The sequence below is a fragment of the Cervus elaphus genome, chromosome X (assembly GCF_910594005.1).
Source record: "Cervus elaphus chromosome X, mCerEla1.1, whole genome shotgun sequence".
NCBI lineage: Eukaryota > Metazoa > Chordata > Mammalia > Artiodactyla > Cervidae > Cervus > Cervus elaphus.
The window spans coordinates 3,540,897-3,558,127 of record NC_057848.1 but is presented as its reverse complement, the minus strand read 5'-3'; the positions used below and the strand labels follow the sequence as shown (position 1 = coordinate 3,558,127).

At 56.1% G+C, this 17,231-nt stretch overlaps 1 protein-coding gene across 1 annotated transcript in view; it reads right to left on the bottom strand.

Annotated features, from left to right (window-relative positions):
* Nucleotides 1–14,887, bottom strand: part of LOC122690630 (proto-oncogene tyrosine-protein kinase receptor Ret-like) — a 53,154-nt gene extending 38,267 nt beyond the window's left edge. Inside the window, 1 exon segment of the mRNA XM_043897511.1 lies at nt 14,567–14,887. Within this exon segment, the coding sequence (XP_043753446.1) occupies nt 14,567–14,636 (70 nt within the window). The 5' untranslated portion in view covers nt 14,637–14,887.
* Between the last annotated feature and the right edge of the window lie 2,344 nt (nt 14,888–17,231).

Sequence of the window (17,231 nt, the reverse complement as noted above, 5' to 3'; positions counted from 1 at the left end):
GTGTTTGGTGCTTTCCTATTTCATTCTGATGAGCCAGCCTGCTCACCCCCATGTGGGTTTCCTCCGTCTCAGCTTATCTTCTAGGTGTTCTCTCCAGAGTGTCCTTAAGCAAATGGCAGCCAGTCCCACAGCTCGAATGGCTGCCTCTGGGCCAAGGAATGCCACGTTCACCAGCCCTGACCTCCACCCAAGTACCAGAGACATCTGTACCAACTCGCTCCATCCTCTCCCTCATCTCAGTTCAGCTTAGAGGACCACCTAGCTTCCCTGAGCCCACTCTTTTTTTTTTTTTTGGCTGTACTGGATCTTAGTTGTGGCATGCAAGATTTAAGTTCCTGGACCAGGACTGAAGCCAGGCCCCCTGCTTTGGGAGCACAGAGTCTTAGTCACTGGACCACCAGGGAAGTCCCTCCTTGAGACCACTCTTGACCCCATAGGCCACTTGCCCCAGAGCAGCCAGGGTCAGTCAGATCATGTCACAATCTGTCTGAAACAACAAACTAGTGAGTGAAACAACAAATGAATCCAGGAAGGAACAAACTAATACATAAATGGTTTTAAGCACAGAGTGGCGGGGGGAAGGTGGGCGGGAGGTTAACAGCTGGGCACATTTGGAAAACAGTGAGACTTTGGGATAGGAGAGGGGGCAGGGTATCAGAGAGATGGGTGATATCACCTTGGTCAAGACCCCCTGGCTTGGTCTGACAGGCACAGGGAGCCACAGGTGGGTGGCCAGTGGCAGGATGAGTGCAATGGAGCCTCACGGATGCCCCTCCCCACCCCATGAGGCTCACGTGGGGCACACAGCACCCTCTAGTGCACGACCTGCCTGGGTGAGGCCAGAGTTGGCATTGAGCAAAGAAACCCTGAGGACACCTAAGAACAAAATCACTGACCACGGCTCAGGAAATGATGGCCTGGTAACTGAGGAACACTGCCAACTGGGAGACATTAGGCAGAATGACACACACATGCACACACACACGTGTGCACTCTCAGGCAGGGTCACCCTGTAGGATGCTCCACACACCCCACGATCTCCATTTTTTGTCCCAGATGGAGGCTGGCTTTGCAAGGGATTGTAATGTAATTTTGGCTTTTTAGGAAAAAAGCACAGGTCAGGAGAGCCAGTGCCTATGAGCGCAGAGATGGCCCTGCAGGCCAGCCCCACTTTGGCCATAAATGGGGCTGATGGTATGCTCAGTACCTCCTGTGTGTGGCCATAAAACCATCACCACCATCACCACCATTACCCAACCACAATCACCACCCCCAGCTACACCATTACCACTACCATGATCACCACTCTCCCCACAAGCACCATCACCTTCACCCCCCTCACCTACACAGCATCACCACCACCATCAATAACTTCACCTGAACTCCAGCCCCCCACTATATTATCATCCCCACACCCTAACCACTACTGACACCATCACCACCCTCCCCACAACCATCACCTCACACCTTCACCCACCAGCTTCACCACTACTGCTGACCATGCCTACACCATCACCACCCACCATCACTCCACCCTCCAACCATCGCCACCATCATCACTCTGCTAGGCATCCAGAGGCTTCCAAATGAAGCAGCTTTGCCAGGTTTGACCCACATAAGATGTGGGAAGAAAGCTGGACTGGAAAGACCCACAAAGCCAGCCCGGGCCTGTCCTGTTCACTGCTGCATTCCCAGAACCTTGCCTGATGCCTGGCACAGAGCAGGCGAGAAGGGAAGGCCTGGGTGGCCCTTTGAGAGCCAGCCACCTCTGTTCACGGGTCCTGGGCTCAGCTTAGATGTCACAAGCCAGTGCCTCCTTGCAGGGAATATGACAGCTTGCCCCAGTCCTCATGCTGGGAACTGAAGCCTCTCTACAAAATCATCAAGAAAACTCTGGCCTGTGCAGGTGTACCCAAAGCTGGACAGCTAAGTGCATACATGGGTGGTGAATACAAGCCAGGGCTAGCTACTTTACTTGGTGCCCAGTGAGGACACTAGTCACCATGAGAGCAGCCTCAATTCCAGTCTTAAATTCCCTCTTCCCAAATGCAGCCAGCAGCCCTCAGTGGACAGCCTGTGTTCCACTGTGGCCACAAGGCTGAGTGGCCTTCCTGGCCCGGACTGGGCACACAACAAAGGCCAGCTGGCACAAAGGCCTGGCACACAAGGAGGAGTGAGCAGCCACCCTGGCACACCCTGGATGCCCGGGGCTCTCCATGCTCCTGAGGATTCTGTCTAGCGCCGAGCCCAGGCACCTGCCTGCCTGTCTGGTCAGGGGCTTCACACATAGCCCAGCTCTGCAGACCTTCCCTCCATCATCCCTTCAGACTGAGCCTCATCGTGTGGTCCACAGTGGGCAGGGCAGGCGATCACATGCAGGGGTACTGTGTCTCCCCACACACCTGTCTGTGTGGGCCCTGCCTGGACAGGGTGGCTGGTGGCCTGGAGAGAGGAGGAGAGACCTGAGGACCAGGCCTTGCCTCAGAGGCACCACAGACCTGTACGTACAGGTACCTTCCTCCACACATGAAAAGCTCTGACTTGCCCACCTTACCCGAGCTCTTACTGTAGACCTCAGTCTCCCCGCCTGTTTCCCAATTCTGAGAAAGAGAATTCACTTCTTGCTCTCAGAATGGAACTGCAACCAGGCCTAGGTCTCCTGACAACCCCCTCCTCTGCCATGCCATCTACGTAGTCCTCTGCTGATGGGCAGGAAGGGGTCAGGGTGTGGCTGAAGTTTGGGGTAGTGAGGTGTGCAGACGAGATCTGCAGCCCAGCTGCATGGAGCCAGCAGCCCAAATTCCTCCCTTGTGCCCAGGCCCCAACCTTCTGCTCCCAGAGGCCTGAGGGCCAGGCTGCACCCAGCAGGCACCCGTGGCCACCACCCACGTCCCCACCCGCCCAGACCAGCTGCAACAGCCTCGCTCAGATGATGGACACTCATGCCCAAATGTGATTTCCCAGCTGCCGCTGAGTTAATCACCAGCCTCACTAGCAGTTCCTTCTGGCTTCTATGCAAAGGAAACTGCCAATTAGGTTACAATTAATTTCTTTACCCAGGGCAAAGCCTGACTGGAAAAAGACTGGCCACCCAAGTGGCCTGATGATGACTGTTCTGCAGGTCACCAGGCTCCCTTGGCTCTGGGGTTCCTGCGCTCTGTGGCCCCAGCCAACGGCAGGTGTGTCAGCCCCGGCCTGGTCAGGTCAGCCCTGGCGACCGGTCAGGACATCCCAGGCTTTGACTCTGGTGCTGCTGCCCAGCAACTGTCCCCCTCACACCCAGCAGGGCACTATGATTCAGATCTCAACAAATCTGTCACCTCGTTGGACCTCCTTGAACAGCCATGGTCCTGCCCCTTTCTGCCCCTCCCCCCAGCACCGGTTTCACCCAGCCCAGGTTTACCATTAACCAGCAAGGGCTTCCCCAAAGGTTCATCAGGTAAAGAATCTGCCTGCGATGCAGGCGACACAGGTTCGATCCTTGGCTCGGGAAGATCCCCTGGAGGAGGAAATGGCAACCCACTCCAGTATTCTTGCCTGGAGAATCCCATGGACAGAGGAGTCTGATGGGCTACAGTCTATGGCGTTGCAAAGAGTTGGATTTGACTAAGCACGAGTGAGACTTCTTTATTGGGTTGGCCAAAAAGGTCGTTTGAGTTTTTAAAGCACGATATTACAAAAAAACCCAAACTAACTTTTTGGCAAGTAAATGCATTCTTCCTGAGAAGCTTTATTCCAAATGCTTCACGTGCATCACCCTACTAATGGACAGGACAACTGCCAGAGGTAAGGACAACTTCTGGTTCCTGTCTTAGAGCAAGGAAACCAAGGCAGAGAGAGGCTACCTTGCCCAAGGCTGTACAGAGTGAGTGAGCCAGGACTTAAGGGTTCTACTCTTAGGTATGCGTGGCCACCAGGCTCCTCTGCTCGGTGACGGCTGTGCACACACATGTGGAAAAGCCAGGGCACCATGACCTGGGACTCCAGGCCACCCATCCACCTGCTTGCTGACCAGGTGGAAAATGCAACCTAAATAATCCTCCATAGTCTTCTTCAGCCTCCTCAAAAATGCAGGTGCCCTTAAAAGTCTCCTCGTGGAAATTTGCTCTTTCATATCTCACTGAAACAGAGCAAAAGCCCAGGAAGACGTGACCAGGGGGGAGTTTGCTCAGCCAGCGCTGTCCAACAGGGATGGACATGGTCAAGGCTGCTGAGTGTGCAGGTACCTGGGGATGCTAGGGGCCTGATGTGCCCATGCCCCCTGGACACAGGACTGAGCCTTGAGGGGTCCTTTTCTTTGCCGCTGTTAGATCCTACTATTCGATACCTGGGTCGGGAAGATCCCCTGGAGGAGGAAATGGCAACCCACGCCAGTATTCTTGCCTGGAGAATCCCATGGACAGAGGAGCCTGGAGGGCTAGAGTCCCTGTGGTTGCAAAGAGTAGGATACAACTGAGCATGTGTGCGTGCACACGTGCACATGCATGCACATACACACACACATTTCACCTTCAGAAGTGAGTCTAGATACAAAGGAGAGATTTAAGCATGACTCGTGAAAGCAGAGAGACAAGTGCAGAGCCAGGCCCCGGCCACGCTCCTTCTCTGTCTTGCTGCATGGCCCGCTCAGTGCTCAGCCTCCCTGCATCTGTTCCCAGCTGTGAACAGGGACAGGGACCCTCCCTGGAAGGACTGCTGGGACCAAGCGCCTACTGGTGGGAGCCAGAGCCACTTCTCCTCTTTTCTCCCTCTCTTTTTTTTTTTTGCAAAGAACATGTGGTTTATTAAAGAGAGCTTGTCGTCAGCAGCATTTATTCAATGAACAAAACAAATGAAAAAATAAAAGCAGACTAACATTCTGACCATTGGAGTGAGACTGACTGAATTCATTCAGCCCAGTGTCCAGAGTCCCAGGGGCAGCTGCCCAAGGAGGAAGCCTTGGAGTCTCGGGGTCTCTTGGCACCTCCCTTGAGAGTCTTGCGGGGGGTGGGGGCGTGGAAATTGCCAAGGGCAAGCCTTCCCATTGGAGGAGCTCAGTCTAACCTGGGTATGGTCCCTGTGCTCTTTTGACCTTCATCACAAAGTCAAGGAGAGGACACTGGACCCAGGTCTGCCACTGAGGCAAATCAGATGCAGTGATGCAGGATGGTCCCAGGAAAGAGGAGGGCAGAGGGACAGGCAAGAGGGAATGCACTGGGGTCCTGGTCAGTGTCTGCTGGGTCACAGCTGCGGCCCCAGCCTCGGGCTGTGAAGGGATCACACAGGGGCTGACCACCAGCAGACGAGTTCTGGTACAAGGGTGACCCAGGCTGCTGGGAGGATGTGTGTTTTTGCCTCATACTGGTGTGGTGTCTTTACACACTAGTTCTCCCTTACACCCAGTTCTACTACAGAGCTCAGAGCTCCCCCAGCCAGGACCTCCTGGAAAACCAGGAAGGTCCCAGAGGCAGGGAGAGAGGATGCTGACTGACTCTGGAAGGTCAGGAAGACCATGTCTCCAACCTGCTTCCTCCTTTCCAGCCTTACCCTTCATTTCCAAACCAAGCACTTGTCAACCTGCAATAAATAACCAGGAGTCTGAATAAAGAGCAAAAATCTCCAAGATACTGTGTGGGAAGAGGAAGAAAAAGGGAAGCATACAAAGTCCCAGAAGCATCCACAGGACAGTCTGGCAAGGAGCCGCCTCCTCCCTGACTCCTGAATGAGACCTCCCTGGGCCCACAAAGGCTTCCTGATAACCCCCCAGTCAAGATCTTCCCACCCTGAGCAGGGTCCCAGCACTCATGCAGCTTCTGGGTGCGAGGGGTGGGGCACACTGCTTTGGTACATTCTGCTGTCCCAGGAAAACAGCTTCAAGGAACTGGCAGTACGACATCACACAGCTGCAATTACGGTAATCAACTTACGCCAGATCTGCCTGGTTATTTTTAGAGTCTGGATTGAGGCGAAGAGTTGACTCGTTGGAAAAGACCCTGATGCTGGGAGAGATTGGGGTCAGGAGGAGAAGGGGACGACAGAGGATGAGATGTCTGGATGGCATCACTGACAAGATGGGCATGAGTTTGAGTAAACTCCGGGAGTTGGTGATGGACAGGGAGGCCTGGTGTGCTGCGATTCATGGGGTCACAAAGAGTCGGACATGACTGAGCGACTGAACTGAACTGAACCAAAGACAGGGCAGCCCTGGGTTCTTCTATTGCTCAGTCCTGCCTTGTCAAGCGGGCTGAGTAGGTCACTGGTCCCCAGAACCTTGCATCTTCCTCCCCAGCCCCAGATCTTCTACAGAATGGTCCTTGGGCACTGGCATCTCACTTATAAGAAGGGACACCATTGCTTCTGGGACATTTGAGCTCAATGTGGCTTTAGGGTGTCTTCTGAGACTATCCTTAGGGTCCCAGTGGGGTCACAATGACTCAACCCCACAGAAGGACACTGGATGAAGCCATGTCCTCTTCAAAAGGGACCTGGGGTTCGGACACTGAAATGTTTCTGGCCAAAAACTGCTTCTTGGCAACACCTGGTGGAAATTTGATAAAGCAAAGTAAACTCAACAACAAAAGAAGGTCCACCCAATTAAAACAGGGGCAAAATAGTTGCTTCTCCAAAAAAAGATACAAATGGCCCAGAAGCACTAGAAAAGATTCTCAGCATCACTGATAATTAAGAAAAAGCAAATCAAAACCATAGATGAGGACACTGTTTGTATCCAAGAAGATGGATACAATTTAAAAATATAAATAGAAAGTAACCTGTTGGTGAGGATGTGGTAAAACTAGAACTCTCACACACAGCTGGTAAAATTGTACAATGTTTCAGTTGTTATCAGAAAATAGCTTGGCAGTTCCTCAAAACAGAGAAGTTGAAATTAACATACGACCCAGCAATTCTACTCCAAAGTAAATACCTAAGAGAACTGAAAACAGGGATTCAAACAGATACTCACACAAAAATATCCACAGCAGCATTATTCACAAAAGTCAAAAGATGTAAACAACCCAAATGTCCCCCGACATGAATGAATAAATAAATGTGATACATGTTGCATTGGCCCGAAAGTTCATAAACCCAAACAAACTTCCTGGCCAACCCAATACATGCAATGTAATATTACTCACCCTTAAAAAGGAATGAAATACCAATACATGCTACAACACGGATATACCTCCAACCAAGTAAAAGGAGCTGGATACAAATGAAAGGTCAATTTATTCTAAATATCCAAAATAGACAAGTCCATAGAGACAGGTGCAGAGTGGCAGTTACCAGGGGCTAGTGTGGGGGGACTAGGCGCACTGCCTAATGGGTATGGGGTTTCCTTTGGGGGATTAACAATAATGTTCTGGAATTACACAGGGGTGATGAATATGCAATGCTGTGAATGTGCTAAATCCCACTCAACTGTTCACTCTAATTTTGTGTTGTTAATTTCATACCTCAAAAGAAGTGAATTTTAATTGTTTACCACCCTGTTCTTCCCCCCATCTCCGCAGGAGAGACCACCCTGGAAGACGCAAGGGCACAAGTCCAGAGCGGACCCCAGGAGCCTGCACAGGTGCCCCAGTGTGCATCCCACGAAACCACCATGCTCTCCTCTGCACACCGGCTTCTCTCACAGAGAAAAGGACCCTGTGATGGGGTTCCAGCCTGTGGAAATGGGCAAAGAGCCCAGGGCCCTACAAACCCGGCTCCTCAGAGCTCTGGGCCCCTCTTGTGCACACAGTCAGGTGTGGAGTGGCTGCCAAGGGCAGGGAGCGGGGATCAGGAGACAAATGAACAGTGTTGAGACGTTGAGCCTGGGGGTTCCTGTCACCCCCAAGTTCACAGTCTTTCCTGCTCACATAGGTACAGGGGATAGGAGGCTGCAGAAGATTCAAGAGGGTCCCAGGGGAGACTTCTCAAGGCTCTGTGGAGGCACATGTGTGATCTCCTGTAAAGATCCCCTGCAGGTGCCAATCTGATGAGGAGGCTCAACCCAGTGACAAAGCATGTGCTCACAGCACAGAGTACACGGTCACCTTGCACCCATGTCATGGCCAAGAGGTGGCGGAATGGAGCCCTGATTCCATCCTTTCTCCTTCCCAGAAAGAAAAAAAAAAGAGCAGCAGATGCACCACGGGCAATGCTGGAAGGGCAGGATAGGGGAGGAGGGAAGGAGAAAGCACACTCTGAACCAGCCCCCCAGCTTCTGGGTCTTTCGCTGTTTCACCGTATCTGTGTCTTTGACTGTTTCAGGGGCAGAAAAACTTAAGAAACTCCATAAACTCCTTCCCTCCACTCGGACTCCCACCACCACGCTGTGCACCCCAGATTGCCCCCCACCCCCACACCTGTCTCACTCTCAGGTTCTGGCACACAGAACATATATCTTCCCAAGCATTTTCCAGGCTGTTAGTTAAAGCTTAGGAACTTATAGTTTTTCTTTTCCTTTTTTTGTTAATTAAAGCTTAGGACTTATATGGTTTCTTTCCCCCTTTTGCTAAGACCAAGAACCACTGGAGTTTTCTGGCAATCCCATAGGCAGCAATGGGGGACTAGAACCAGTTCTGATGTCCATCGTCTCACCAGGGAGGTTTTGATTGTTTCAGAAGCAGAATCGTTTCTTCAATCACAGGGCAGTCAGAGCTGGTACTCAGGACACAGCTTGGAGCTCTGCCTCTCTCTCCCAGCCACCCTGCCCCTTAGATACTTCTCTGGAGCCCAGGGCCCTGTGGAACCCAGACAGTAGCTCCCAGGTCAGAAAAGTGAAGGCTTAAGATGGGGATAAAGTAAAGTCCCAGTACCTGAATCTGGGGGCGGTGGGCTGGGGCCCCCAGGACCTGGGTCGGGTCCCAGAACTGAGCCCTGCCCGCCACAGAGGCCCCTAGTCCCACTAGGTATCCTTGATGTCACGGAGAGCCTGCATCGGCCGGACCAACAGGTGGGCACACACCTGTCCAGGTGCACAGGTGACCTTTCTACAGTGGTGCCTTAGCTGCTTTACTCTGTGGAGCCGCTCACCAGGCAAAAGCAAACAGAGGTGTTTGCTCAGGGCTGGCCACCTGCTCTCCTTGAGGGCCCAGGTGGTGCCTGAACTGCCTTCCCCAAGCTCCTGCTGGCGTCATCACCCCCACAACCACGCTTTCTAGGGGGCGTCAGTTCTACCTCCCTGCTCTCTCTCGCCCCACCCTACCTTGCCCAGGGTCTTGCAGTGGACAGCTGATAGGGCCACTGGCTTTCAGGCTCCAGCCTCAGGGACAGGTGCCAGGGGCTCCCACAGTTACCCAGCTGTGAGGCCAGAGCTTGATGGAAGCCCAGGTCTCGTCTGGTCCAGAGCTTGGGAAGGCGGATGGTGGGAGGATTGGGAGGTGAAGCCAGGCAGGAAGTGGGCCCCGTCCACAGGGGCTCCCAGGGCTTCAGCCCAAAGAGGACAATACCCTCAGGTCCTCTCAGGTATGGCGGAGCTCTGTCTTGGGAGCCACAGCCTCCCTTGAGCATGGGAACACAGGGGTCGGGGAGGGGGACCTGGGCTGCCAGTCCGCTGCTCTGGGGTAGGGAGGGAAAGCCGTGTGGGCTCTGGAGGCCTGAGTCTTCATACCCCTTCAGGCCCCTCTGAGACCACCCAGGTCATGGCCCTGGGTGATCTCTCTGAGTCACACCAACCCCCCAGCCTTCCAGGAGCTGAAGCACGCCCACCCATAAAGCATAGCACTCTGCCCTTGAAGACCCAGGGGAAGCAAGTGAGAAGGAAGGAGGGAGGGAGGGAGGGAGGGGGATGTCCTCCACCGCCATCACACCCTGTGGCCCAAGCCCAGAAGGGCCCCTTTCCTGCCTGGCAGCCCACCATCCCCGCTTCCACCCTGCCCCATAGCCTGCCTTCTGCCACGCACTTCCATTTGATATCACACACACACATTTGAGATAAATGACAGCTTGGCGCTTCCTTTACTGCCCATTTCTCCTATATGGAGACAGCTCTGAGGTCAAAGTCACCTTCTGCATTCTCCCCGGGTGCACCCCTAGTCCTGGAGAAGCTGCCTGGGTGGCAGGTGGTCCCTCGGAGCGTGTATGTGGGCTGCTCACCAGTAGTGTTATTGTTACTATTAAGTCACTCTCTCAGAAAAACAATTGCAGAAACCAGGAAGAAGAAGAGAAAGAAATGAAGAGGAGAAGATGAGGGACTGGAGCCTGAACACAACCCCCACAGGAGGAAGTGTCCTCCCCCACATCCACAGGAAGGGGGTGGGTCTCCAGAGTGGAGACTAGCCACTTCTTCAGGATAGAAGGAAGCAATACCGTTGTTGGGGGGCACTTCTCCAGCTCTGCCTCTTTCCTGGGGAGCCCAGCGGGCACTTTCTTCTCCCAGAATGTCCTGGAATCCAGGTAAGGAGACACAGTCACACCCATGTGCCCTGAAGCCCAGCCCCTGCCCCCCCCCCCCACTCCTCAGCACAGTGGCTTCTGTCAGGTTCTAGGTCCCCAGGCAGAGGCGGGTGCAAGGGTCACACTCTCAGCCTACACCACTAGCACGCCCCCTCCCCTGGGGCCAGTTATGACAGGATCCCACCTGGAGGCAGTTCCTGGACCTGTAGGACTCCCAGACATCAGCTGTAGCTGATGTAGAATCAGCTGAGAATCAGCCCGAGTCCTGGGGGCTCCTGACTCAGGTGTTGGGGAGCATGGCAGCACACTTCCGTCCCAGACCCAGGCCAGGCTGTCCCTCGGGCCCCTGGAGCACCCCACCAGAGGGTGACCAGTGGGTGAGCAGACTCAGGGCGACCTTCCCCACGCCCACCCCCGGACTCCTCCTGAGCCCTGTTGCAGGCCCCCACCACCGCTGGCCCAGAGGAGGGGCTTGCTGAAAACCAGAGGACCAGGGCCACAGAGTCATGAAGTCCTCTTCACGGGCTCAGGTACACGGGCTGTGGGAGCCTCAGTTTTCTTACCTGTGAAATGGGAATACAAAGCCACATCCCTCAGGGTTTCGGGAGGATACAGTGAGTAGCAGACAGGCGGTGCTGTGCACAGGATCAGCATGCCGTGGGCCCCCTGGGGTGGCCGTTGCTGGCATCACCTTATCCAGTTAAGACCAATGGGCAGAGGACACCTCTTTTGGGTCACAGGGGGAGAAGCCCTCAGGCAAGGCAGCAGTTTCCTGCCCCCCCACCCCGCTTCCGCTTGGCACCCCATACTCCAGGTCCCATAATTTTTAATTTGTTTTCTCCTCCCCTGGCTAAAAGGCCATTAGCACCCCATTAGGTAAAAGAATCCCATTTTCTTCACACCACCAAGGAAACAGTGATTTACTTAGCCATCCTTAATGCAATTCTGCAGAATAAAGGCAATTTTGCAATGGTCTCAATAAACTTCCCCATTTGCTCTCTGCTCGCAGACCCCACTCTTAGGAGCCTACCAGCTGACCCAGCCCCTTGCTCCCTCAGAAGGCTGGACTCTGCTAGGGCCCAGGACAGTCAGTGTGGGGCGCAGGCAGCTCCCAGAGGCCAGAAGGGCTTTAGGGGGACCCAGGTGAGCCTGGTGAAGCACACCACCACTCGTCCCTGGCCAGAGAGGGAAGGAGCAGAAAGAGAAACAAAGAGGTCAGCAGAGCAGTCTTCCTGGCTGAGGGGCTGCACTGGCACCCGCTGGTCCAGCAGAAGTGGTCCAACTGCAGAGGGGCAGGGCCCGCAGCCTGGAGAGAGGCTGTAAGTCATGGCCCATACTGGGAGTGAGAGGCCCCAGGGGCGTGCAGGCACAGGGGGCAGGTCTCTCCTTGTGGGCAGAGGTGCTGAGCAAAACGGGACCCCAGAAGCCAGGCCAGGAAGATGGCAGGTGCGAGGCCTCGTGAGGAAGAGCAGGGGGTCAGGGAGAAGGTGCTGGGTGAGCAGTCAGCCTGAGACATTCAGGGAGAGCCCTGGAAGCTGGGAATCAGTCTCTTCATCCATGCCACGGGGACATCTGTACCTGCACTGGAGCAGTAAAACGCCACACACTCTTCTGAGAACAACTTCTAGATGGGTCCAGGATGCCCCAGGTGGACAGGCTGTGCCCCCTGAGTGTGAGCAGGGAGGAGCAGGTGTCCCTGTGTATACACGCGGGGGTCGCAATGTGTGGGAGTAGCAGGGAGGGGGGCTGGGTTTCCCAGACAAGGGTGTAGTGTGAGGGGCCGAGCATGGGTGTGAGTGTGTCCACAGGCCTCATGATCACATATCCTTGAGAAAGGGCAGTGGTGTCTCGGTGATCACCAAGAGTGAGCATGAGAGTGAGTGTGTGTGTGTGTGTGTGTGTGAGCATGTGAGTGTGTGCCCATGTGTGCCCTCACACAGATACCAGAGTGTGGGTGAGGAGTACTGCCCTACTCTGGGAGTCTGTGTCTGGGATGGCGCCTTTTTCTGAAGGCGTGTGCATTCTTACACAATGAGAGTGTGTACACATGGAGAGGGGCACACACTAGGGGTCTGGTGATGTCCTATGACCTTGGTCTGAGCACCCCTGAGCCCTCTAGCCCATCCCTGCCAGCCCTGAGGCAGTGCTTTCCTTCCCTAACACTGGGGTCCAGGCCACTGCCGCTCCACCTGGTTGCCTCCCTACCCAGCCTCTCATCAGTCACCCAGCACAGAAGAGAGCTTCCGGTCTGGGGGAGGTAGGTCTAGGCCAGCAGGGAGGGCTTTCATCCCCTAGAGACCCAGCCCATACCCCAGGTAACAGGCACGGCCACTGAAGGGCCGCATCCACAAGGGGGCGCCCCGAGGCCGGGCTACTCCCAGCCTGGGCGAGTCCCGGAGCAGTGGCCCCCGCTCACTTGCGGCAGTCTGGAGCACCACACCGAGAGGGCTCCAGAACTGCCACTCTGAGTAGTGTGCCCTCAGGCCTCTCCAAACGCCCAGCTGTCTCCTCCTGAGTACCGCGGGGCCACCTCTCCACTCTCAGTGTCGTCAATCACGGTTTCTTACTCATCCTGTTGGAAGAGTGGGTGGGGCAGGAGACCTGCTTTCCCTGGATTGGAGGGCCTTTCTCCCACCACCCAACTCCTTGAGTCCAGGCTGTGAAAAAGCCACTTGCATTCCTACCAAGTGTCACAGGTCCATGCTGGCGGCCCCGCTCCCAGTCCAGTCCTCCTAGCCTCAGCTGGACACCTTGGCTAAGCACAGGAGAGGCATGGGAAGTCCTCTGCTAGGTTCTGAGGCTGCCCAGTCCACCCTGGCTTCGGCCTCTCACCTGATCACCCGCCCATTACTACAAAGTTGCAACACAGAGTTACAAGAGATCTTCTGAACGCCTTGTCTGTGTTTACTTCTGCCCTGTTTTCAACCTTCTGTTTCCGCCTCACAGCACCCTGACCCCAGACTCCCAATGCTTCCCCCATTCTTCCCGGGGGCATGGGAAGGATTTCTCCCCTGCCTTTCCTGTGATGGGCTGGGGGCCCATTCTAGTTTAAGTATCTGACTCTTGAGCTTGGGATCCAGTCATACAAATGAAACCTTGGGCAGGCCTGTGAACCCACCGTCAGTGCAGGACCCAGGGCCAGAAGCAGGGAACCACTCACTGCCTCTTGTATTCCTAAAGGCTGAAGGGAAAGGTGGGGAAGGGTGGCGGGGGCTACTCTCAGAGGGAAATTTAGTACATACATATAAGTATTTAAGAAAAAGAAATTGGGGACAATTTTAGAGAAACTAAAATTCGTGGCCACGGGGGGGGGCGGGGCGGTAAGGAGCAGATTCCACAGCCTTGGGATTCATTCATCTGTCGAGAGTTTTGGAGGTGGGGGCAGTGACCAGCCTTTGCAAAGCCACTTCGAATCCTCCCAGCACCGATGCTGACGACACACAGCCCTACTCCACTCCAGGATGGTAAAAGCGCTTGGTGCATGTTGGCCCCGAACCGTCAAATGGTGCCAAAGACCGCGCCTTCAGGTACCCCTGCGGGGCAGCAACAGGAGACTCTAAAGACACGGGTGGGACTGGAGCCAGGGCTGGCGGCGCTGGGCCAGCCCGAGCGGGCCCTCGAGGGCAGCCTCCCTAGAAACCACAGGCTTGGGGGATTTTTAAGAAGTAGGGTGGCAAAAACTCACAAGGAAAAGCAACCGTTTTAAAAAGAGCAGATCTCCTCCGGTCTCACCCCAGAGAGGATATCAGAGCCGGAGGAGAAACGCACCGACGTGGAGTGTGACAAGGAAACCAAGATGGAGCAATCGTTTACAGAAACACAACTCCTCCTGCCCCAGTGGCAGGCTTTTCAGGGCTACCTTACCCGTCGTCCCCCACCTGCACCGAAACGCCAACAAGATCCGCTCGGTTCGCCCCAGACGCCGCTGTGGCGCGAGGCGCGACCAGGCAGGCAAGCGCGGCTGTGACTCGGGCCCTGGGCACAGGCGCCCGGCCCGTGTCCCGCTCCGGCCCGAGACCCGCCCAGCCTGGGGCCCGAGACGCGCTGCCCGCCACACCACCCGACTCCCAATGGAGCCCAAGCGGCCAGTAACTGCGTGGCCCGCTGCCCGCCGGGAACAGAAAGGAGTTTTCGAATGCGTCCACTCCACCGCGCGGCTCCAACTTCGCCCCGACCGCCGCGGGCACCAGTCCCCGACAGAACTCACCTTCGCCGAGCAGGGGCAGCAGCAGAAGCAGGAACCGCAGCCCCACGGCGCTGGCCGTCGCCTTCGCCATCGCCGATGCACGCTGCGGCTGCGGCGAGAGGGACGCTTCCTTGGGCTGGGGGGCTCAGCAGCGGGGTGCGGCGCTCAGCACCGCCCGTCCTGGAGCGGAGGACGCAGTGAACACTGCGGGCACCGAGCGTCGGGGCGCGGGCTCCAGGGCACTCTCCGCAGCTGTGCTCGGGGCTCGGAGCACATGACTGAGGAGGGGAGGGCGCGGGCTGCGCACGAGGCGAGAGCAGGGGCGGGGCGGGGCAGTGAGGGCGGCGTGGGGGGGGGCGGGGCGGCGGGGGGGCGGGGCCAGGGTGCGGAAGTAAAGGCGGGGCGCCGGGTACCTCCCCAGTCGATCCCTGGTGCGGTTACCCCGGAGAGAGGGTATGGAGACCAGAGCCGGACGGGGTGCAGGCCGGGCGGGGCTCGAGTAGGGGCGAGGTGCGGGACCCGGCTACCGGCCTGGCAGCCGCGGCCCCAAGCCGTGCACCTCCGCACGCACAGTCACTCTTCCTCAGCCTGTGCGCCCTCTCGCTGTCTCTGCGCTTCGACCTTCCCTGCCGCCCAGAGAGGGCAGGGAAACCAGGCGGGGATGCGGGGTCTGGGCGGACTGGCTGGGGGTGAGCCGGAACGGACCTGCAGACCAGGCAGGCGCCCCGCCTCCAGGCTCCGGGCGCGGCGCGCATCCTCCGCCATTTCGCGGAGGGGGGAGGTGCCGTGGGAGCGTGGCCTCTCTGGCGGCCGGAGGCGGGAGGAGGGGAAGAGCCCCCGCGAGGGACCCGGAGCCGGCGCGCCTTCTGCGCACTCCAGGGGTGCGCCTGGCGAGTGGCTTCCGTAGTCCCTCTGGGGGTGTCCTAGCGGTAGTTTGTGAACCCCTCTTTAGGACTGGTCCAGCCAATGAAAACAGGAATCTGACCGGGCACACCTTTCAAAGAGACGGGGAGCCGGCGTTAACGGGATGCTTGGAGGGTAATACCCTTTCCCCCCCACCACACATTAGAATTCTTAGGATGTGGGGCTGACAGGGTAGCAGAGCAAGTAGCAAGAAGGAACTGGAGCCCAAAAGAATTTAATTTTTGCTCCAAGAAATGATGCCTATAAACACATCTGATACTAAAAAGAGGGAAGACTCTGGGTCCCTAACATGGGAGGTCCTGGGGTGAGGCGGGAGGTGGGTACTAGGCTCCTGTGGGAAAAGTCCACTGTTCTCCTCCCGCCTCCCAGCTGCCTTTTGAGGTCTGGCCCCCACCGGGGCACAGAGGAATGGGATGCACATAGGAGCTTGGGGTGGGAGGATCCCAGGTCCCTAGACCTGAGGTGCCCCTATTTCAGGGTCTTTTCTTCCTGCTGTGCACAGAGCCGCGCCCTCCTGCCTGGCTGAGCTCAGAGCTGAGTAAGAGCTGCGCACATCACTGCAGATAAGAAGTCAAAGTGAAGTCACTTGCCATGAGGAGGAGGAGCTGCCAAGACAGGCTGGCTGGGGGCTCTGCCCCCTGAGATGTCCAAGCCAGCCTGTTGGCAGAAGGCCAGGGCACAGTGCTATCAGCTCAGGAGAGCCACCCTGCGGCCACCAGACCTTATGTTGCCTGCCTCACCCTCCCAGGGCTTCAGGCTCTTGGACATCTGGGGCTGGAGTTGGCTGTGGGGGATTCCCCTGGGTGTGGGCGAGCTACCTCTGGTGCTAATAGTAACCACCAAGGCTGAGCTGCTCAGGCCTGTGCACAGCAAAGGGACCTGGGTTAGGAAGGGAGATCCCAAGAGAGACTTCTTTGTTACACACAGACTTCTGTGACAGGAGGATGCAGAATGAAGAGGGGTGGCCTGGTGCATTCTTTCCAACTGGCCCCACCCTTGTGGAACTGCCCCAGCCAAGCCTTGGCTAACACTGGTCAGGCCGGATGTCCAGTCGTGCTCTGGGTGACCACCTCAAGGGCCCATTGGACACTGTGCTCCTGCCTGATCCCCTCAGGCCCTTCCACTCCTTCTCTACCACCACCCTTGGGGGTCTTGAGAGGACATCTAAGACTATGGTGGGGGTATTGCCTTCTTCTTAGAAAAAAGTCCAGGGAGCCTCCTATGTGTAGTTTTATCCCCGTCTGTGTATGTACACATGTATGCATGAGCATATACCTGTGTCTTGTGCAGGACACGGATGTACACTCGCCCCCATGTGTATGCCCAGAGACCTGACCAGATAATCATCCAGGAGAGGGCAGAGGTGAAGCGTTGGGCTTTCTGGCCTTGGGTCCTGCATATCTATGAGACCCCCATGAGTCCCAGACAAGGCCCATCTCCACCAGGAGGCCTGACATCAACTCTTTGCCCCAGTCACCCTTCCATGGGCCACCCCAATGGAGTTGTTTTTCTCCTCTGAATTTCTGGCCCCACCTTGCTCTTTTCCCTTCCTTCCTCTGTTCTTCCTTTTCCTCCCTTGCCTGCTTCCCTCCCTCTTCTCTGGAAGAATCTCTTCTCCATTCCTCCCCACAGCACAAGAACCAGGCTAGCTGCATCACTGGGGCCTTGGGGTCTTCATCATGTACTAGAACATGGAAGTAATAATACAGTAACTACCTGGCAGTGCTGTGAGGCTGAACCCAAATGAAGCTTTGACAGAATC